The 24,548-nt window shown below is 42.8% G+C and overlaps 1 protein-coding gene across 1 annotated transcript in view; it reads right to left on the reverse strand.

Annotated features, from left to right (window-relative positions):
* Positions 1–12,511: 12,511 nt before the first annotated feature.
* Positions 12,512–24,548, reverse strand: part of LOC147430648 (ribosome-binding factor A family protein) — a 32,999-nt gene continuing 20,962 nt past the window's right edge. The window contains exons 3-4 of the mRNA XM_086493243.1: positions 13,005–13,178; positions 12,512–12,914 (exon numbers count right to left, since the gene is read on the reverse strand). Coding sequence (XP_086349369.1) covers positions 12,738–12,914; positions 13,005–13,178 — 351 coding nt within the window. The 3' untranslated portion in view covers positions 12,512–12,737. The remainder of the gene's footprint in view (positions 12,915–13,004; positions 13,179–24,548) is intronic.

Genomic DNA, 24,548 nt, shown 5'->3' on the forward strand with positions numbered 1-24,548 from the left:
TTTGGTCTGGCAATGGACGTAGAGGAAAGGTAGCCTACATTTAAGAACGAGCCTCGATGTATCCGCTTTGGTCTAGCAATGGACGTAGTAAAGCCATTCGGATTACGGAGTTCGTCATGGAGCACGTGGCCTATTTGTCAGGTTAATTATAATCTTCCACCATGTCTCGCTATCAAGAAGGGCCATCTGTTGTTGTCATTGATTGTCCCAGGAAAGTACAAAGCAAAGAACATAGACGTCTATCTAGCACCACTTATAGAAGAGCTCCAAATATTGTGGACAGGAATCGATATGGTTGAAATGTCCCAACCAATCCGACGATGGAATGTACATGTGCAAGGCATTCTCATGTGGACCATGCACGATTGGCCAGGGTTCGGTGAGTGCTCAGGTAAGTGCCTTTAAAACCCTCGCATGCATGTCATTCATGGCTATGTCAACGCTTTTAAATATTAATATGTGATGTTTCAGGCTTGAGTAACTCGGGCAATCATGCATGTCCAAAATGTGGTCCTTGACTTGGCTTCCGCCACTCTGAGCATTTGATCAAGACAGTTTACGAGGAGCATGGTAGATTTTTGCCTGAAGGACATGAGCTACGTGGACCAAACATATGCAAACATGACATGCATCCACTGAAAGCAAGCAATTGGAAAAACATGTGGCTGGAGAGGAGAGGGTTGGGTGCCACCTGGAATGAAAATACTTTCTATTTTTCATGATATGCTGTACTGGAGTGACCTGCTGATTAATCATTTGCTCGACCCAATGCACATCTCCAAGAATGTGGGGGAGATCATCTGGAATACCATCACTCAAAAAAGGGAGAGCAAGGCCCAAAGAGATGACCTGCAGGCTGTGGGTCAAATGCGATATGTGGCCTCGACTTAAACCCAATGGAAAGTGGTCTATACCAAAAGGTCCATGGGTTCTGAGTTGCGCAGAAGAGCAACAAGGGAAGAAGACTATATCTTCATTCAAGACTCCCACAGGGTGCATGCGATGTTTGAAAACGGCTTTTACGAGAGATGACAATCTCAGTGGTCTTAAGTCCCACGATTGGCACAAATTTTTACAGTTCATCTTACCAATTTCCATAAAGGGTTGTTTGACAGATGACATAAGAAGAACAATCTACAAAACCAGTGAGTTGGTACGATGGATCAGTTCCAAAGAGATAAGAGAAGACAGCATCGATGCAGCACACTTAAATGCTATTGAAGCAGTGTGCATGGTGGAGAAGTACTTTCCAACAAACATTCTTACCATCCAAATGCATGTACTTGTGCATGTGGTCGATGAAGTTGCAATTGCTAGGGTGGTCCATAGCAGGTGGATGTTCTTCTTGGAGAGATTTATGAAGACTTTAAAGGGGTTGTTCGTCAAAGGGCTCGCCCCGAGGGTAGCATGTCCAAAGAATGGCTTGTACAAGAGTCTCTTGTCCTCATCAGTGAATTTTTTGTCTCAATTGATCCAGAGATGCCTCGAATGTGAACTACTGAGGTCAACGCCAAGGTGACAGGGGATGAGCCGCAAGGACAAGGCATCGTTAGGAAGATAGACATCACAATGCGAGAAAAGGTTATGAGATATTTCCTTCTCAACTCAGACATCATGCAAAAGTGGCTAGAGAGGTACGAAGGGGAAAAGCAACAACATTTGACAGATTGCCTTCAATTCAAGCGCAACCGTGCAACTAGAAACCTTCCTTTTCCATACCATCTTCAAAAATTGCCTGACTTTCCAACTGGGCGGTGATTATATGCGACACTCTCAGAGGCAAAGAGGAGTGGAGTGTTGATTACTGAAGAGGAAGAGGAGATGTCAAGGGGTTTCGATTGGCATGTACATTTCACAACCTCCTTTTTGAGCTCCATATGAAAATTAGTTTGCTTTGATAAATTTTAGTCTGTTTCAATTTTGTGGTTGCAGTATCACAAATATGGAGCTTTGTGGTCGCATGGGAAGCACTTCAGGGTGCAACAGATCGACGAACAAAGCCTTCACTTTCGACAGTGGTGTTAGGGCAAGCTTCATCCAAGAAAGTAGGAGTAGTTCCAGGGATGAGAATACAGAGACTGGCCAGCTTGAATACTTTGGCTACATCCAAGACATCTTGAAGATTAGCTTTAGAAAGTTTGATATGTTTATCTTTGATGTCAAGTGGTTCAAAGTTATTACCAGCGGCCCTAATGCAACTGTGCGCAAAGACAAGAGTGGATTGATTCAAGTGAACTCTAGGCGGGTGTGGACAAATGTGCGGGATACATTCGTACTTCCGCAGCATTGTGAACAAGTTGTGTTCATACACGATCCACTATGGACAAAAAATTATGAGAATGATATGTCTAAACCCTGCTGGCTCTATGTCGTTCAAGTTGCTCCACATAGCAAGCAAGTGTGTGAAGAATTGGACGTTGAGCTCGAAGAGTGATTCATGAACAAAGCGTAGAATCGTCTCCAACTTTAAGTTTAAATTTTGAGGTGAATGCCAGCATTGAGAAATTGTCTAAACCTAGAGATGAGGTGTCAAATAGTGAAGCTGATGCGGTGTCAAGAAGTTGGCGGTCTTGCCAAGAAGGCACCGGGCCTCTTGCTGTGAGAGTTTGTGAGTAAGCTCAAGGGTTATGAGAAGGAGCTAAGATGTAGATAACATAGCTTGTAAAGCTAAAGAATAAATGTAGCCAAAGAAGCCGCTCACTTTCACTTACAAACACACACACGTGATGGAGAGAACTCATGAAAGATAGTCAAAACAAAACAAAAATGAAAACATCGAGATTACGATCATATCGTATCATGGGTAGGATAAAAGGGTTAATTGATGAGTTAATGATATTTAATCTTTGTTGTCTAAATAAGCTACGCATTGCTCTTTGGAACTGTAGCTATGTGCTTACTATAATGTATATGTTTTGTCTAGTGATTGGGATTAGTTGTGAGTACAAATCCTCTTGATTCATAATAAAATAACCACATTCACATCAAAAGAGAAGTTATAGTCAATAATAGGTAGTATGATGGGATCTGGTGAGAGAAGTATTTCGCTGAGCCTTTCAGAACCAAATAGAAACACTATGCGTTGCTGAAAGTGAATCTTTCGACTAATCCAAATGTTGACCCTAATAGATTGCACAGAACGGAAATGAAATAAATTGCCTCTATGTGGATTATGGTTATTCATCAATGATATACTTAGTATGTTCAAAGATAAAGGTGTGAAAGAAGTGAAAGGAGAAGAAGAAGAGAGTTTCTCTCCCAAGCCCTATTGTTGCCCTTAGGCAATAAGGATACTGCGGGGAGAGAAGTACCTGTAGCAAGGAGGTTCTAGAGTTTGTGGAAGAGAATGAGAACCTAAAGAGAGAGAGATGCTTGTGAAAGATGAAGATATGGTTACTAACCTTGTGCACAAAATTGTTTCCCGCAAGAAGGTTGTACCCGTTACATTGACAAGATTGCTGCCTGAATACCTTCCAATGAAACAATTAGGACACAACAAGAGAGATGAAAGGAAGAGTAAAGATAGAAATAGAGATAGATCTAAGTGTGGTGGTGGTATTAAGGATAGATAGTGAGAGATAGAGATAGAGATAGAGTTAGAGTCAAGTATTGGACTAGACATGCAAATGAAAGAAAAACTAGCAACATATATCTTACATGAGAGCAATCGTCACCACCTTAATGGAGAGATAAGATGAGACAAGACTTCAACCTTTCTTCAAGGGAAAGTATGGCACTAAGATGAGTGTGTCACTATGGAATTGAGCTATTCTCACTCACTCATAAATTGCCCCCAATGAAGAGAAGGTTGCCCTTTTTATAGGTGAGGGAGCCATGTTTTACATAATCACTTGATTGGGCTAAAGAATTAGCCCAAATCAAATGTTCTTTGGATATTTCTTAAAATGGGAAATATTAGGACTCAAAATATCATGAAATTCAGCATTTTTGGTCGTTGAGGCTCCATGTGGGTGCATGATGTATGTGGGCCCCACCTAGGCATCTTCTGTGTGGCTCCAGCAAGGGGTCCCAACTTGTGTGTCTTGTCCTTCAAGGCATCTTTGAGGTGTCACATTCACATGCTTATGTCTTTTATCCTCCAAATATCTTATTTTATGGAAAAATACCAAGATTACCTCTTTTCATTTGATTCACCTGTTTACCATCTCTTCTTGCAGTGTAGTTGTGAGAGGATTTTTCACTGTTTTCCCTGTAACTTTTGACCTGTAACTCGGATTGACATGCTTCAAAAAGAAAAATTGGCCTACTAAACGAGCTTGACTTGGTTTTGGCCTTTTCTACATGCCCTTAGGTCAGGATTTTCAAATTGGGATGGTCCAAGAAGCTTTGGATCTTCCTTTTCATAAAGTCTTCTAGTAGGCCCTTCCCTCTTGTATGTATCCAAGAAGGTATACATTATTGAAGGGTTATATTATTAAATAAATGTGAAAAGAAGAAAATAATTTATATATAGTAGGGTATAGCTGAGATATTAGAAGAAATATACAAATGCTTTTCCCCCAAACAAAAAGAGGCACAATCACTGATACTTCTCTTGCAGTACTTTCTAATAGTAATGTACATTTATATTACTTCAAAGGTAAATACTAAGGTATGGTAGAAAGCTTTTCTTTATGCATATGAGTATTATATGAAGTATACTTATGCGTCAAAAAGTCACAAGATAAATCGTTTAATGTCCGTTCCCACTATATACGTGCCACAGTACGACAGCGGAGAGCGATGAAGAGGTAGAGTTCGATGATGAAGATGCAGAAGTACAAATTGAGATAGACATCTTTGGTGCATCAGATCTCATAGAGGATAAGAGATTAACTAATGACTTTTGCTAGGAAACCTTTTGTAAAGCTCTTTATTTAGTCTACAATACACTTTAGATTTTGGTCATTTATGTAGCAATTTCGTTGATTTGTTATTTGTATTGATTAAGTATTTCTTAAGTAAACTAACGTATTTTGTGGGTGTTGTTTGTGTATGATTAGCCATGGCCAATGACGATGAGCCATACTCTCTTAGTTTTAGTTTTCCAGTCACTCTAGCCGGCATGTCACCCGAGCAGATGGGCTCGTTTTTGTCTTAGTTCACACCAGAGCAGATCGCAATGGCACAGCACCTTTGGGGTGCAGGTACCTCTAGACCTACTACGATCGACCCTACGCCCGGGACTAGTGTGGTCCCTACACCGAGCGGCCCCACACCTCAGCCTAGTGTGCCCCCTATGCCTAGGACTCGTGTGCCCTCTACACCGACGGGTGGTTCATCCTCGAGACGACGTAGCTGTCGTTTTGGAGGTGGTGGTTGTTGTGGTAGCGGTTCTACCGATGCGTCCACACCATGGAGAAAGCGTCCACCACTCTCTTTAGTAGATAGTTCACCGATGGGCACACCACATACACCTTGGGGATCACACGAGCATGATCCTAGCAAGGTGTACAGGAGCAGGGATGGGGCTGTTGTGGCAGATAGTGTCGGAAAGGAAATGCGACAGAGGATTTGACAGCTCTGTACGATTCAGTTTGGTCACTCTGTGATGGAGATTTGGAAAAATCTCGATCTTGAGAGAAAGAATTACATCGTCGACTCCATTTAGAGAGAGGATTAGAGAGAGGACAGGCCGGCAGAGGGATATGATCAGGTCTCGAACGCCTGGATTTTGAGCGTGGTGAGGTCCACAATGTCACACCGTCGGTCAGAGGCCAGAGACAGGTTCAATGATGGCAGTCCCAAGCCGGCATGGTTGGATGCAGAGGAGTGGACGGGGATTGCACGAGAGACACAAGACAATCCCAATAGATTTCAGCAGTAGAGAGATACAGCCAGAGCACGTTTGGAGTCTGTTGGAGCGTCACATCTTGGGAGTGGAGGCTATGATACGCTTCGACATGAGTTTGTAAGTTTTATACCTATGCTTTATATTATTGATAATATATATATTATTTGAAGATTTATCTAATGATTAAACCATAATTTTGCAGGAAGTTGCCGTGAAGCGCCTTCCGACACGCCAAAAGAAGAAGTATGGGTACAAGCATGGACTTGTGGCCCTTTTGACCCAGCTGTTTTGCAGGAGGAGGGAGAGGACGTCGATTGGGAGGCATTACCATGAGGGCTTCTCACTCAGTGATAGTTTGCATATGTACAGTTTTGTAGTACTTATGTTTATGGTTTATGGTTATGTTTATGATATGGTTAAGGTTTGACAGTCAACTTAAGATTATGGTTTTTCTATGATGGTATGACAATCATCTGATGGTTATGGTTATGGTTGTGCAAGGTTATGGTTATGGTTTTGATTATGGTTTTGCTATGGTTATGGTTATGGTTATGGTTATGGTTCTACATTGTTATGGTTATAATTTTGGTTCAGGTGATGGTTATGGTTTTGCTATGATGGTATAGCAATCGTGTGATGGTTATGGTTATGGTTATGGTTATGGTTATGGTTATGGTTATAGTATGACAAGCAAGTTATGGTAATGGTTATGGTATGGCAAACAGGTTATGTTTAGGTTTTATAGTTTTCGACTCATGTTTTAATTATGTTAACAAGTTATGTTATTCTTACAATTTTGCTAATTGCCATACACTCGCTCTTTAGCGTCAGCTTGTAGGTGGAGTGCGATTGCTTGTGCACTCTTCCTTTGGACAGAGAGGGCTGTTTTCTTTTGCTGCAGTACATGCAGCATTAGTTCCCAGCCCTCTCTACCCAAAAAAAAATTGCAGGTTTTGGTCGTCGGTACAGGTGACAGTATCACCGTTGGTAGAGCCAACGGAATGAGCGTCGGAATTTAATATATTAATACCGATGCTTATTACGTTGATTATTCCGACGCCTATTCAAAGGCCTATTCTGACGCCGGCCATACCGATGGTCATACCGACGCTACGATACCGGCGTCTCTTCCGAGGCTTATTTCAGCGCTTTTTAGTTTAAAAATTAGTGCTATTTCGTCGGTACCTGCACCGACTTCTGTGCCACGTCTTGTAGTGAGAAATGATAGATATCATCCACAAACACTTTACATCAACACGCACATATAGGATGCATCTCCACCCTTTAAGCTTCATTGTACGGCTAGGCAACATAGCCCCATCATGCTTTTAGTCCCATCAATCTGGTCCATTTCTTTTAGGCATTGATCAATCCAAATAAAGCGTTCAAAAAGTAATAAATTATTAGAAATGAAATACCACATGTAAAGATAATCACATCTTCCAAGAGAAATCATAGGTATCATCCACAAACACTTTACATCAACACGCACATATAGGATGCATCTCCACCCTTTAAGCTTCATTGTATGGCTAGGCAACATAGCCCCATCATGCTTCACTCCCAAGCTAAATGTGTGCATAAATGCGACAAACCCCTCATACATCATCTCATGAACACAATCAGAAGAAAATATTGCCCCCATTTGGTCGGGGTAGAATGCTTCAAGATCAAACACATCCTCATCAAAATTATAGTCATGGTTAGTTGTTTTATCCTGAACACAAACATCTCCCAAAACATTGAGCAAACATCATCATGGTTATCCAGTGCATCCAAGGTATGAAGTGCAAGTATGAGATCCAAGAATTGGTGATTTCCAAGTTCCTTGAGTCCACCCCTATGTTCTCCTTGCCAAAAACATCATCACGAGAAGACAAAAACTCCCCAACAACATCATCCTCATCAGCAACGTTCACCCCATCATCAAATATCATTGTGCCATCATCAAATATCATTGTGTTATGTAGATTCCCAAAAACAAAAGTTAATGCTCTCATTTTAATGACCAAATTTCTTTTGTCACCACCCTATGAGCATATTCTAGGTCATGTTAGGGGTATCTAGGGGTTCCTCTAGCCTTTTTTTGGCCCACCTTCTTTTGTAGTCCTATTCTTGACTCCCTTGGTGTCCCCATTTGTGTATGACTAGAGTTTTACATGCAAACCCATTCTTCTTCATCACTCGCATCAGTCGCAAGTTTGCCCTCATATTTGTCTCTCAACCTCGTGCATGCTTTTGGAGATTTTCCAATTCTTTTTTGACTACTGCCTGATTTATGTTTGTCCCTAGTATGGTCAACTGACCACTCGTATGCGCTTTTTAATTGCTCAAAGCTTTTTCATTTTTCCAATGCCCTTTACATTTCCTCATTACATGATTCTTTGTGCAATTGATGATTTTAGTAAATTTTATGCATACATTTGTCATAGATCATTTCGTACATGTGGTTCCTCTAGGACATTCATCCAACACATAGCATTATTCATGTAAACTATGCTCGTTACTCAAAAATATCGCACACTTCTTCCTCCTCTTCTTAGGCTCCAATTGCAATCACTTTCCTAAAATAAAATGATTATATCAAGCCCTCATGATCAATGCACTACACTTATTCAAGATTAATTAGATACAGAGAATGGAGAACCTCGGATGTTGAATTTAATTGGTTGCACAAACCAATTTGGGAATTGTCAAATGTGTCCGAGTTTACTTTTTTAAGTCCGAGTTTACATTTCAGCATTTTGGTCTACTTTAAATGTTTTTGTTTTCACCCTTTGGACAACCAAACGGTGAAAATCAAGAAAAGAGAGTAATTATTCCCCTTACCTACACCAGGCCTAATTCAACAACTTGAATCCATCACTAAAAGGCTTGCATGTGTAGGTTACAACTGGTGGAGAAAATGCAATACTTTTTCCTGAGGGTCACCTACACCAACTTGATAGCTGGTCATTCAAAAGCCAAGAAAAAAAAATTGTACTGGCTCAAGTGGAGAAGCCAAATGCACCCCAAACATGGCAACCTGGATAGATGGCATGTTGCTGAGGAGGCTCTTTCTACACTGACTTGGATGGAGAATAAGGGAAGCTCATGTAAAAGTCCAAGGAAGTCAACAGGCCTGAGAGGGGATGCACCCTAGAAATTGTCACCCACAACAACCTACTAGATGGCATGCTGAAGGCCAAGGAAGTTGATATGGCTCTTGCTAGATGGATTGTTAAAGGTCAAGGCGTATTAAAGGTGAAGAAAGCCAACAATGCTCTTGTTATCCTAACTCATTGGGATATGAGGGATGCACCCCGTCCACTATTACCTACAAAGCCTAATAGATGGCCCATTAAAGGTCAAGGAAGTCTACAGGGGTCTTGACATACTAACTCAGATGGAGGAGACTGGAAGCATCCCATTTACAACAAACTAATATATGGCATGTTGAAGGCCAAGGATGTCAATATGGCTCTTCACACTTACATCAAATCAAAGGGGTGAAGAAGAAATGGATTTTTCTCTTCTGACAAAAGTGTTATGTGCTTGAATTTTAAGGTGACGTGTATATTGCTCGCTAGTGCATCAATCACTTCAACATGTTTATAGCTATTCTTGCTTACTCGCCATCGACAGTGCGTTTCTGTGAAATTAGTGCTATCTATCTTGATCTTCCTATCTTTACTTGGCAAAGAAGGGAAACATGTGTGGACATAGAGAAGGGGAAATGCATGTATGTCAAAGTACGGAGGATCGTTCGAAGCAATGCATCAAAACTTGGCATCCCTTGATTCCAAACAAAGGTGGGCATGGGAGGGAGCACCAAGGATGCAAATCAGATTAATCCTTAAGTGAAAGTCGAGTGGGAATCAACCCTTGTGGTAGGAGTAAAGGCTTGAAGGGCAATGCAGAGGCATTAGGTACGATATGGGATGATAGCAATTTTTCCTATTAGCCGGGTTGTGGTATACTTTGGCTAGGAATGTTGAATCCTTTAGAGAAGTGGATGATGTACTAGTTATTTCAAGGTGAGCGTTGTCCAAGGAACCACGGAAGCTTATGAAGTTGTTCAATGTAAGAAATATAGAATCAGATGTGTGGGTCGTGAGCATACAAGAGGCATTTCCTATGGATACAATGTGCTATTGGGACATGTAATTGTGTTTCAGACTCTGGTTTTGAGAACTAGCATTGTAGGATTAGTTTTCTATCGTTCCAAGTGGTGATGTTGATGTTGTCTTTGTTGAATTTCACGAAAGAGGAGGATTTATGGATGAAGTTTTCATGTTCATTGTATTTGTTTCCTACACTATATCTTTGAAATAGATGATCTCTCGTTGATGTATGGTTCTCTCTATTCATCCTGTAAGTACTAATGTGGATGATTCTCTATAAGACGATCTTTGCCTCGGCATGTTGCAGTCACGAAAAAGTTCAAGACAAACTAAGAACTAGCTATAAAGTTGCAATATAGCTTTCCATATCTCAATAATCAATTTTAGAAGGCAAGAACACCCTTGTTCACCGTGGATTTGACATGCACAGTGGATATCTGTGCATTTTTTGGGCTTTTATGTGTTCTACTTATAGTATTGCGGGTCGACCAAGTTACCGGCTCCCAATCCTATAGGGGAAAAGTGATGCACCTTTACAATAAGAGAGGTTACAACAAGCACTGTTTGCAGAAAACTGGCCTTTAGTGAGAAATCCAAGCTTGCCTTGCAGAAAACCTCAAAATTTTGGTTTTGGTGTAAAAACGGGCAAATCCTAAGGATCTCTCCAGTTAGAAAAAGTGCTTTTGGTGAGCCCTGGCTACAAGCAAGTTACAATCATACAACCGACAATACAGGAAAGGTGGATACAACTATTCTATGTAGCTTCGACTACAAAAAGGCACCAAAGCCTAGCCAGCAGCACGACATGAAAAGACACCCCCTGCACATAGCCAAAACAAGCAACCAAAGGCGTGACGGACAGAGCAGGGCTTGGAGGCAAAGGAAAACAAGATGAAGCCTCACATGGGCATTCTAAAACAAAAGGTCACAACATGCCTTAATATTTTTTGTCTGTTAATAATCATAAAACTGCTTAACGATCATATTGTTTCAAGGGCTGGATGTCAGATCTTAGAAGATGGTAAGATATTCATATTATTAGGGATACCTATGGGTTTCAAGGTATCATTGGCTCAAATGTGGCAGTGGGTGTTGACAAAATCATAAAGAAAAGATTTTTATGGCAATCTTACCGGCCTAATTTGGCATCAAGGACACTGTTCCTGAAACATTATCCTCGAAGGCTTACCAGGCCATTTACATAATTCCCCCCACTGGATGAAAACCTCAAGGTCAAACTCGACATTAAGTGGGATGTACAGTGGAGCTCATCGCAATGGATATACAAGTTCAAATGCATTCGGAGCTTTCCAATCCCCATTAAGCACAATTTCCTAACCTGGCTGATCTTCCATCAAGGTGTATGGTCTGCCTACAGCGCTCTAAACGCTAACAGTGGAGATGGAGTACGCAACAGATGTCAAGGACTAGAAGATATCAACCACAACAATATGAAGATGGCAACGCTCAAGACATGGTGTTTCATTCTTCGTCCACAGGACTTCAATGTCAGAGCAATCTTACTTGGAGAATGCACAAACATGGACATTCCTCTTTGGGAATATTTGGAGGTCACTTTACCTGTGGTATTGCTGGATTCAAAGGACTGAAGCAATTCTTAAAGAAAAGACTGAAGAGAAGGCCTAGGACCTTAGAAGAGCTTCTACCTTTTGTGTCTCCTTCATGAATTTAGTTTATCCCTTCCCTCTCTCTACCAAACCCCATAGATGGCAAGTCCGGACATCTATTATGCTCTGCCATGGCCAACAATCCTTCGGATTTGTAACTCCTCTTCTCATGGGATGCCTCTTTCCCCTCCCTTGAGGCAAAGTTGTATTTTTTCTTTTCTTTGATATATTTCTGTTCATCTCAAAAAAGAAAAAAAAAAACAGGCAATTAAAGAGAGGTACCCTCTCACAAACTAAATTTAAACACAAAGAACCTTTCTCCCTTCTCCTCTTAAGGCCTGTTTCATCAGGCCAAAATTGACGACCACAAACAAGATTAGAACAAAAGAGCCTCAAAGCAAAAGGGAGTAGCAGGTGGCGTATGTACAGGTGTTGCAAATAGCCCTGCATTATAAGCCATCAAGCATCAACTCGCTCGGATGGTTTACACGGTCATACACTCCATGAAGAATGGAGTAGACTTATACATCAGAGGTCATCTACTCACTGTCCTTATCCAATTCATCCTTGCTGATTTCCTTCAATTGCAAGGAGCAAATCACTTTGTGTCAACCAAATGGACTTGGCCTCAGGATTGCAAGCCCATGGTTACTGTGGAATCCGTTTAAAAGAGTTCGCGATGCCGGAGACTATGTTGATGTCATTCAATATAAGGTTATGCCTTGTTTAAGCATGCATTACAAGGCCAGCCATTTAGTTTACAATCTCACAAGTGAGCATTATGTATGACCCAATTCAATATTTTCCACCTAACTAGATTTTTATTTTTTTTAAGACACTTGTGAAATATCATCATCTTCTCTCTCTCTCTCTCTCTCTCTCTCTCTCTCTCTCTCTCTCTCTCTCTCTCTGTGCTTGGCAGACAACATAAGGTTGCATGCACACATGGAACGCTCATCAATCATTCACTGATGGACTCCAAGGGGTGTCTGAAAAACTGGATGTTTGAGTGTGCTCGCCGCACAAACACTCATGCTTCTGCAATTACAACCAATTTGCTCAAGTGCTTAATTGCCAAAGCACCAAGCTGGCATATGTACAGGTATTACAAATAGCCCTGCATTTTAAGCAGGCAAGCATCAATTCACTGGGATGGCTCACACAATCATACACTGCATGAAGAACATCATAGCCTTCTACATTGGCCATCATCTACTCACTGTCCTTGTACAATCCATCTTGGTTGATTTCCTTTGACGCAGTTGCAAGCGGCTTTCCATCTTCCTCTATGTCCTCCCAATTATCATCATCATCACTATCATCGACACTGCCGTTCCCTGCTTCTCTCTGTTCTCTCTCTGTTTTTAGCCGGTCCAGAATAGCAAGAACCTGGCATCAAGCACATGCAACTCAGCGCTTTGAATTTTCATACTCAACAGAAAGAACAAGCCTCTATGCAAGACTTCATACAGCACATACCCGGCTCGCTCTCTCCAGAGAATCATCCATTATGAAGCGAACCTCTGGCGTCAGCCTCAGCTGCATTCTCTTTCCTAAGCCAGCTCTTACATGCTTGGTCTTGGCTTTTAACCCTTCCATGACGATTTCCTTCCCCCTTTCATCACTACATATTGAAACATACACTTTTGCAACCTGCACAAGGCCAACCTTGCTTCATGATAATAAGTTATGGTGGAAAGTGCCATAACGAGAAGAGAATTGACTACTAACATATTTAAACGTACACTTATGCAGCTTCATGATCATAAGAAAGTTATGGTGGAAAGTGCCATAGCGAGAAGATAACTGACTACTATCGCTACCTCCTCACGATCATGAATGCAAGAAACTGGCTTACAGAAGTTTAACAGAAAATGAAAATCAAGACTCTGCACGAAGTAACAAGCCCATGTGTAGCACTTCACAGCCCATGGTATATTTAGAATCTATAAATAGAACAGTAGGAAGTTTGGACTGTGATGGTAATGATTGTGCCTCATAACTACCTTGTCGTGGGTTAGTAGCCTGCACCTTATATCGTCAAATAGAACATCCATGTCCAGTTCACAATGCCATGGTTATTTCCTTTAAACCACAATAGGAAACCAGAAAAATACTTGCTATGCAGGGACCCTGAGATGTTCATGTCCTTGGCACCTAGAATCTGTGAAACGTTTCAAAAAGATTCTGTATGACCAATTTGTCCTTAAAACCCTTATATTTACTACCTGCGTAGTACACGTACATAGTGCAAGGACACTTTGAAGAGAAGAAAACGCTGAAGGAAACTGCAAGAACCCACGTGTGCTGCTGAAAGGATTGGTAAAAAATCAATCCATCTGTGGTACGTGGCTTCTTGGATTGGACATTGTTAGATCAAGAGATTCGCGTTCTTTTGTTAGTGTGAATCACATTTGCGATGGCTACCACTTCAAGCATCGTCAGCAGGCTGCTGTACAGCAGTGCCACATCATCAGCTGCATCCGTACTGGCCTCCCACACCAACAGCATCTGTACAGGGTGCCACATCACCTGCTACGTTAGTACAGCTGGTTCATGTCAGCAGACAGCCGCGTCATCACTTTGTGACAGGGTGCACAAACTCCAATGCGTTTCGTATGAGCTAAAAGTTTTATGACTCAAATGTTATGTCCATTATCTCCAGATATTTGGTGTAATCTCATAAAAGTTTGTGACCTATTTCGATGAGCAAAACCCCCAAAATTATCCGTGTTGTGCAGGAACCTTCAAAAATTTTAGGTCCTTGGCACCTAGAGCTTGTAAAATGTTTCAAAAGTGTTTCTCTTGAAAATTATAGCCACTACTTCTACAGATGGCGCAATAGAAGGGTTTAAGGGAATTAGGTCTCCTCAATCTCGGAAAAATAAAATGCCTTCCAAAACATCTTGTGAGAAGTCAAACTAATAGCGTTTGGATGAATCCTGGAAAGGACTCTTCGCCGGCCCACTCTAATGCGTAGGTCATGCGATACTTGAACTTCATAAAGGTCTGCAACGCTTGCTTCTTTGGGCCACGCCGAAAGCGACACAAAGTCATATGCGGCTCCTTCAATGCTTCAACTTCGTCTATAGTCATGAGTCTACCTTCTTCAAGAATCTCCGAGGATGAAAACTCCTGAAACCATTTCCAACACAAAAACATGAACATACCCATTCCATGTAAAGTGACTGGAAAAATTCTAATCTTCTTGAAAAACTGTGCATGCAATGTAGATGGACATAGAGACGGAGCTCCAAACCGTTTATCAAACACACGCAAACAATGGAATTGAAACTTGTCTTTCTGATCTAAATCTATCAACTGTGGCAAATCACAATGGAAATGCCGATGCTTGATGCTCAATCCTTCTTGTGCTCTTTCTGATATTGTGCCATGCCAAGGAAGAGACATGGAATGTGAATTCCTTGGGTGCAAACATTTCATCTTGTCATGAGTAATCTGCATACATCCGTGCTCATTCATGAGTGAATCGTGTTCAGCGTGCAATATGTCATGCCTATGAAAAGGGATCACATAAGGATGGTGACTAAAATACAGGAAAGCATCACGAATGAAACACTCGAACAATGCGTGCTAACTAATCATTCGAACACATGATACTTCCTGTGGGGGTTCTTTGGACCTCGACTCGAGAGCCAAGATCGGTTCTCCGTGATCTATCGAATCTGCAATGAGGTTAGCTTCACTACACAAAGTATCAACTAAACCATCATCCTGGTGAACAATCACATCATTATCCTACATATCATCATGCTCCTGAATAATCATATCTTGATCATGCAAATCATCATGCTTATCATTATCATGCAAATCATGCGTGTCGTGCTTTGGAGAAGACGAGACTGAGAGAGTCTCCTTCTCCTGATCCTTTGCAATCTGCGCCTGCACAATAGAAAAGAGTCGGAACAACTCTTGTATGTGTTGGTCTCTCTGTTCGGCCGCCAAGCGCGCTTGCTCACGCTCGCGATCCAATTCGGATCTTCTTTCGTTGTGCTCACGTTCCATTTTGGCTCTTCTTTCTTTGGCCTCCAAACGTGCTTGCTCGCGCTCACGCTCTATGGCTGCCCTTCTTTCTTCCCGTTCACGTGCTATGGCTTCCATTCTTTCTTGGTACTTACAATCAATTGCTGCCTTTCTTTCTGCGGTTCTTTCTTCGCGTTCTAACTTTCTGTCCATCATCATCTTGTCGAAAGCCTCCATAGGAGTTAGTGCAATCCTTGGCGTAGATGGGAAAGGGGGAGGGTCGGAAAAACCTCTTGGTAGGGAAAATTCTTCTTCGCCTCTTCCATGCTCATCACCTCCATGCGAAGTATCCATTCCGCTTCGGGTGATGACCATACACTAAAGTCGTGGGCTCTTAAGTTCAAGAGGAACTTGGGTTCTTGTGGGTCTTGGGTTCTTGGGTTCTTGGGGGTCTTGAGTCTTGAGGTTCTTGAGGTTCTTGATGGTCCTGAGGTTCTTGAGGGTCTTGAGGTTCTTCTTTAGCTTGCAATCTGTGTCAAAGAAGGATCTTCTCTTTACCCAAGCTCTTCTCTTTCCTGCGAGTGCACCCCTTGGCGGCCTTGCGCTCACACCAAGGTTGCTTTTTCCCACCTGACGTCGATTGGCCGGCCGCTAAGTGCACGGTCTGCTCTCAATGAGTAAAAAGAGAAACAAGGGGAGGCTGGACAAGCCCTTTTTTCTTGGGTTTCCTATCACTCTTCACAAACACGATTAGGAAACGACACCCCCAAGTGGACTTGGGTTACGTGCGACTCCAACAAGCAAAAAAAAAATTATGTGGGTTCTTCTGGTTCTTTCCTTGAGTGATACAGAACACTGCCAAAGCTCTGATACCAATGTAAGCTGCAGCGGAAGTGAATGTTGAACTTTGCTCAAGATGAGTGCTCCAAACTATGCTCAAGGTTCCTTTTACTTACAGAAGGGAGAGCCTTCCGTTCCTTTAGTGAGAGAGTGCAAATGATCACAAACAATGTGGGTAAACACTGTGCATGAAAGTACTTAAGACTGAGAGATATAGAGAGAAGAATACGACACCAGACAAGTTGTCAAACCCTCCTCCGAAGGCCCCACTCTCTATGGCGAGAGCGGTCTACTATTGATTACACAAATCTCTACAATGCTTTGGACTTGCCGACGACGATGAGGACGACGACGAGACGGGCTGAAAACTGAAAACGCTATGGGCTGAAATCTGAAAATCTTGTATCTGCTGATTTTTTACTCTATGTCGATGACGATGTCAATGGCGAGCTGAAAACGCAGATGCTGGAATCTGCATTTTCCGGGCTGAATCTGCAAACTACGCTGGATCTGACCGAGCGGCGAGGATCTGTTGTGGGAAGGTGAGATCCGCAAGGTTTGGGACTTCTACTGCGATGTCTAACTGCTGAAAACTGAAAACGCTGGTGCTTCTGGTGGTTCTGTCGCGGTGAATCTGCAAAACGCTAAGATGTCAGGTTGATCCAAAAACGCTAGGTGTTGATCTGGGTCCTTAATGCAAAAACGCTAGGCTTCTACTGTTTTGTTGCTGCCGGGGCTGATCCGCCATGCAAAAACGCCAAGGCTGCTGTAGGTGAAAAACGCTAGGCCTGCTTGCTGCAAAAACGCTAGGTTTGTTGATGGGGAGGAGTCTTGCTGAGAAGGTGCCTGTTGAACTCTTGTTCCTGCTACCTCTTCTGCCAGAGAGTGCTAGCGCTAGGTTTCTTATGTACTTGCTTATCAAAATTGCCTTACCTAGTTCCCAACAAAAGTCACTTAAAAAAAAATAAGTGAAAATTAGTTAAAATAGCGAAAATAGGTCTATGCACTATAAAAATACTCTTGATGGGTTCTGATGGAAATCTGATGATCATGCAGTGTGCAACCAAAGGATATGCATCTACTCTAAGTGTCTGGACATGCACGGTCTACGAACAGACTCACAAAAGTGCCAGATCACTTCCTAAGCTAGGCTGACTGAACTGAACTGAACCCGTGTCATGAAGTAGCTTGTCCACGTACAAATAGCGTTAGATGTGCACGTGACAACCGAATCTGCAATGAGGTTAGCTTCACTAGAAAAAGGATCAACAAAACCATCATTCTTATGAACAATCACATCTTTATCCTGCAAATCATCATGCTTATGAATAGTCAAATCATTATCATGCAAAGCATATGTGTCGTGCTTTGGAGAAGAAAAGACTCAGAGAGTCTCCTCCTGATTCTTTTCAATCTTCACCTGCACATTAGAAATGAGAGATGAAGAATGAACAACTTCCTCTCTACGAATGACAATGGGAGAGTCACTTTTGGCATTGAAAGTGAAAGTATTTTCCACCCAATCAATGAGAGGGTTATGCTCACGAAACCATCGAATGCCCAAAAGCATATCACATGCTGAAAGAGGAGATACTACAAATTTTCTGCAAAAGGACGCTTGTCAAACAGTGAACAACACATCAATGCATTCTCCTGTAATGAGAGAATCCATACCAGGAGCGAAGCCCGACACCTCAAAAGGAGATGTTGTGCGAACCTCCAAGCAAGCTCTTTCGACAAGAGGGACTAATCACATCATGCATACTACCAGAATCGAACAAGACCACCATGTGTAGACCATGCACATGATCATAACACTTCATGAGAGACTCATCAATGATAAGATCATGAGAAACTGGGGACACACGAGTGTTCTCATTTATGGCATTGATAGAGGATGTGGGTTTTATGGGTTCTTTAGGTTTGTTAGATTCAATCTTAGGACATGTTCTTTTTATGTGACCCTTGATGTAAATGATAACATCGACCTTCCTTAGAATAAATGCTTTGTTCTTCTGACGTGATGTATCCTCCTAAAATTCCTTGTGCTGCAATTTCATTTGGGGTGAGCTTAGGTTTAGCAATTGTGTTAGCTTTACCCTTAGATTCATTCAGAGTGTTCTTTTCCAAGAGACTATTGAAAGATTGGCTAGAAGAATTACCGTTCTTACCATTCTTACCATTCTGAGGGTTCCTGAGAAGTCTGAGTGGTACTTGGAGAAGTCTTGTTTTCCCTTAGGCTTTCCCTTATTGTGCTTCATCTCTTGTGCGAGAGCAATCGCTACTGCCTTGTTGAGATCGACTGGGTCGAGTAACTCGCCATCAAATCGTCCAATCCATAAAGGAATGCCTTCTTGCACTCAGCATCCGATTTGCGTAATTGGGTGCTGAGCTGCAAAACACGATTAGAGAAAGACATAACGGGCATACCATTTTGCTTGAGACCACGCCAATCGTTCTTCAATCGTGCTAGGTACTTGGGTGGCATAAACCGCGCCTTGAGCTTGTCTTGGAAGTCGGCCCAATTGAAGGAAAGGGGCGCGTCTTCGTGGGCTGCCTCTAGGTGCGCGGCCAACTGTGTCTCTTGCCATGCGTGGTATCAAGGTTGGATCAAAACGTATGTACGGATCGGTTCCGTACCGTACGCACGTTATGCACGTTTTTTTTTTTTTTTTGGGGATTGTTTTTTGTGTGGGAAAGCCGTACGGTGCTGATTTTAAAATAAAAATCTAAGTCTCTTGCAGTAGTTACACAGTAGGTGGTTGTCATGTAAAACATGTCTTTGAATGTCTCTATAAGTTGTTGGCTTCTCTTTTGTTTTTTATTGGAAATGTCCTAGAAAATTTAGTACTTTGCGGTTTTTTTACAAGAGTACGTATTTTTAACGTACATAAAAAAATTTCATGTACGGAACAACGTACAGTACGTACATATACGCCACGTACAGTACGTTGGTACCAATTAATGGCATCACCGACAAGGTACATGGCTGCCGTCAAAACCTTGCTATTCCCTGTCTTCTTAGTTGTCACAAAATAAGCATTAAATTGATGCAACCAAGAATGAATAACACTAGCATCCATCTTACCATCATACTTACTGAACATGATCTTCTCTGTGACGGGGTTGTTGGAGTTCAAGTCTCTGCTACTTGATGAACTATGAACATCTTTGACCGGCTCGGGTTTCGAGGTGAGTACTTGTAGGACCAACTCTTGCATGAGTTGGTCTCTCTGCGCTTCACGCTCTAACTCCAAGGCCGCTCGTCTGTCATCGGCCACTACTCATTAGGCTTCGCGTACTTGCTCATGCTCAAGCTCAATAGCTGCCTTTCTTTCTTCAGTCGCCAAGCGCGCTTACTCACGCTCACGCTCACGCTCCAAGGCTACCCTTTTCTCTTCGGCCGCCAAGCGCGCTTGCTCGCTCTCACCTCCATGCGAAGTATCCATTCCGCTTCGGGTGATTACCATACACTAAAGTCTTGGGTTATTAAGTTCACGAGGAACTTGGGTTCTTGTGGTTCTTAGGTTCTTGAGTGCTTGAGGTTCTTGAGGTTCTTGAGTTCTTGAGGTTCTTCTTTAGCTTGCAATCTGTGTTAGAGAAGGATCTTCTCTTACCCGAGCTCTCCTCTTTCCCACGGGCGTACACCTTGGCGGCCTTGCGCTCACACCAAGGTTGCTTTTTCCCACCTCACGTCGATTGGACGGCCGCTAAGTGCACGGTCCGCTCTCTATGAGTGAAAAGATAAACAAGGGGAGAAGCCCTTCTTTCTTGGGTTTCCTGTCACTCTTCAAAAACACAATTAGAAATCGACGTGCCCAAGTGGACTTGAGTTACGTGCGACCACAACAAGCAAAAAAAATTCTTGTGGTTCTTTCCTTGAGTAATACAGAACACTGCCAAAGCTCTGATACCAATGTAAGGTGCAGAGGAAGTGAATGTTGAACTTTGCTCAAGATGAGTGCTCCGAACTATGCTCAAGGGTTCCTTTTAATTACGGAAGGGAGAGCCCTCCGTTCTCTTAGTGAGAGAGTGCAAATGATCTCAAACAAAGTGGTAAACACTGTGAATGAAGGTGCTGAGACTGAGAGATAGAGAGAAGAATACGACACCAGAAAAGTTGTCAAATCCTCCTCCGAAGGACCCACTCTCTATGGGGAGAGCGGTCTACTATTGATTGCACAAATCTCTACAATGCAATGGACTTGCCGACGATGTCAACGACGACGAGACGGGCTGAAATCTGAAAACGCTTAGGGCTGAAATCTGCAAATCTTGTATCTGCTGAATTCTGACTCTGTGTCGGTGACGAAGGCGATGATGATGACGCGACGACGATGCGCTGAAAACGCAGATGCTGAAATCTGCAAATAGCAGGCTGGATCTGCACACACTGGCTGATCTGACCATGCGGCGAGGATCTGCCGCAGGAAGGTGAGATTTGCGAGGTTTGGGGGCTACGGTACGGAATCTAAATGCTGAAAACTGAAAACGCTGATGCAATCATGGGTTCTGTCGCGCCGGAATTCTGCAAACGCTAGAGGTAATCTGCAATTGCAAAAACGCTGGGCTGATATGCTGTCTTGTTGCAAAAACGCTAGGGAATCTGCTGTGATCTGCTGTCACCAGGCATGATCTGCAACTACAAATGCTGGGGCTGACCTGCAATGCTGAAAACGCTAGGTTACTTGATGGCTGAAAAACGCTAAGTTGTTCTGTAACAAACTGCTGATGTGTCAAAGCCTAAAGAATGGAGCCAACTTACAGATGCCAACCGAGGGGCCTAAACCCTAAGAAGAACAAGTAAGAGAAGAAGAAGTCCTGTCACAAAGTGATGACCTGGCGGATAGCAAAAACCCTAAAATTCCTACAAACCCTAATTTCTGCCAGAAACCCTAATTTCCGGAAATCGCGAAGGCTGAAAAAAAAAATGATGAGCGACTCGAATTTCGCTTTTGAAGAGAATGCTTTTTTTAAACAAAAAAGAAAGCCAAAAAGCACGGCAAAAAGCAGAAGAAAAGCACTGACTTTCCAGGTTATTTGGGTCGTCAGTTGACTTTTGACAAGGCAAAGAAACAGAAGAAGCGTGTTCGATTTGAAGGAGCACCCAGTTCTTCTTCTTCTTCTTCTTCTTCTTCTTCTTCTTATAGTTCTTCTAGCTCCTCGGATTCGAGCGAAGAAGACAGAAAAGGTAAAAAGCAAAGCAAGAAACAAAGCTTCGGAAAGGGCAAGAAAAAGGCAAAGAAAGCTACATCTCGCCCAGAGACTGACAGTTCTACTGAGGACTCGTCTACAGACAGCTCAGATTCCGATGACGGAAAGTTTTATACGAACAAGAAGAATTTTTACAAAGCCAACCAGTATGACTTTCTCGAAGATAAAAGCAAGAAAGTCCAAGAGTTTAAGGAAGGTGGCCACTCGATCAAGTTTGATACTTTTCAAGATACTCAGATGCTTCGAAGGCTTTGTCTTTTATACAGCAGTTTGACATCGCTTTCGCGGGAGGACGCTATTCAGAGCACTCCAAGATTCGGAGAGCTACCTCTTACCTTAAGGGGAATGCTCGTACTTGGTGGTCCACGCTTCTTTTAACAAGAGTGCGCCAGTTAAATGGCTGAATATTGAGAAGCTTTTTATTTCTTCTTGGTTAACGCAAGAATATAAACGAGATATACGAGCTGCTTGGAACCATCTTCGAATGAACAAGAAAGATACAATCAATGCTTACTGTGAAAGATTCTGGAGCTCTTTTCTACCCGCCTCTTCATTCAAGAAGATCTCGTTCAAAGAACAGATTGAGCGGTTCACCTTGGATCTACCTACAGAGATCCGAAATCACTGCTTGGAACAGAAGTCAGCTTCTATTCAGGAGTTGATGAGTCATGCGAAGCGGGGCCTTGCCATTCACTCTTGTCAGTCTGACCTACCCCACAGATGAGGCCATGACACAACGAGCCGAACAGACTTCTGGGAATGAAAGTCGAAAGAAAAAGAGCAACCCAGAGAAAAAGGATGCACGACCCAAGCTTACTCCTGAGGAGAGAGCTCGCTTCATCAAAGAGGGGAAGTGCTTTGGATGCGGGGAACATGGACATATCTCCGCGAAGTGCCCTAAAAAGGCACAGAAAGAACAGAATGATAAAGACGATGACGGGCCTGAGAGTTCGAGAGCAGCTGAGGAATGTGGCAGAAAAGGCAGATAGAAAAGCAGAACCGGTACCACATGGCGTGGGACCTACACCGAATCTAATGAATGAAAGTACAAACTTTGCTGCTTTTGGGGCAAAGTGAAGGTCAGGAAGCTCTTTTGAAGGAGCCAAGTCTTTTCACTTGGAATTGGCGGCTCGATTTGAAATTACACCCGACAGACTGACACCACAGGCGGAGGTAGTTCGACTGGCACCCGGATGGGATGTTGCCATTACACGCAATGACAGGGGTGTTCAGGGCACGCGAGTGACGTTCTACTCACGATCCCTTGGTACCACAAGAACTACGCCGTGGTTGACTACCGGGCCGAGAAAGCGACTTTGATAAATGAAGGGCTTAGAGATTGTACTTGATGAACTTCAGTTTCTTACTCATTCTTTTGGGAGAGAACTAAACGATGGATAAAGGTTGAATATATTTTGACCTGATCAAAAGAACGCCAAGATTTTTCTCCACACTCATGCCGATTGCTTTTCGGAGGGCTTGAGATCAAACCATTGATCTGATCCCTGGAAGCATGCCACCGAATCGGCCACCTTACCGTGTGAGCCGAGTACAGAATGAAAAGATTATGAACCAGTGAAAGACATCTTGGAAAAGGGTCTTGTCCAGCCTAGTACTTCACCGTATTGCTCTCCAGTGTTGTTGGTTTTGAAGAAAGACGGATCTTGGAGAATGTGCATCGATTATAGCACTCTCAACGAAATCACCATCAAGAACAGATTTCCGATTCCTAGGATCGATGATATACTCGACAGGTTAAAGGGATCCTCGTGCTTTAGCAGGATTGACTTGAAGAGTGGATATCATCAGATTAGGATAGCGCCAGGGGATGTCTACAAGACAGCTTTTCGGACAACTTTTGGGTTATTTGAGTTTTTGGTGATGCCTTTTGGCTTAACCAATGCTCCTGCGACATTTAACCGGATGATGGACAAGATTTTTCAAGAGTACAGGCTATTTGTTGGCACTTTCTGAGGCAGAACACAGAGATCATCTGCTTCAAGTCTTTCAGGCATTACGAGATCACACTTAGTGATTAATGCAAAGAAAAGTGAATTTTTCCTACCAGAGATACACTTTTTGGGACACATTGTGTCAGCAGCAGGAGTGCAGATGGACCCGGCCAAGATAGAGACTATCCGTGATTGGCCCGATTTGAGGAATGTCCATGAAGTTAGAAGCTTCTTGGGACTGTGTTGATACTACAGGCGGTTCATACGAAAGTTTGCAGAGGTTGCTTCCCCTTTGCATACCTTGACACAGAAAGGAGTACCTTTTTCGTGGGGACCCACAGAGGTGACTACCTTTGGGACATTGAAAGAGAAATTGACTACGAGACCTATTTTGACTTTGCCAGACTTGCAGAAGTCATTTGAAGTATATTGTGATGCTTGTGGTCGTAGTCCGAGTACGGTCTTCATGCAAGAAGGCCATGTCATAGCTTACGAGAGCCGTTTGTTCTCTAGGCCGGAGATGACAGCACAGATTTATGAGAAAGAGCTTTTGGCGGTTATCCATGCTCTTACTCAGTGGCAGCATTACCTACTCGGAGCGGATTTTACTGTCTTTACAGACCATCAGAGTTTGCGCTACTTCTTGTCACAGAAGCAGCTTTCGGAAAAGCAGATGCGGTGGGCGAACATCTTGTCACAGTTTCACTTCCAGATTATCCATGTGAAGGGACAGAAGAATGTGGTGGCAGATGCTTTGTCTCGGAAGCCATTGATTCTGGCTATTTCCGCGATACATCATAGAAGCTTCGAGGATATGGTCGATCAGTATGCCACAGACACAGATTTTGCAGATATTTTCACACGGATACGGGATGGGGAGACAGTAGCTGGATACTCCCTTCGGGAAGGCTACTTGATGAAAAAGACTATGTTATGCGTTACACAGCCGTTGAGGAATAAGGTTATGACTGAATGCCATTGTCCACCTTTTATGGGTCACCGCGGCATTGCTACCACCATGAAGGGGGTAGAG

This window comes from Adiantum capillus-veneris, chromosome 21, assembly GCF_014529385.1.
Source record: "Adiantum capillus-veneris isolate H3 chromosome 21, ASM1452938v2, whole genome shotgun sequence".
Classification (NCBI taxonomy): Eukaryota; Viridiplantae; Streptophyta; class Polypodiopsida; order Polypodiales; family Pteridaceae; genus Adiantum; species Adiantum capillus-veneris.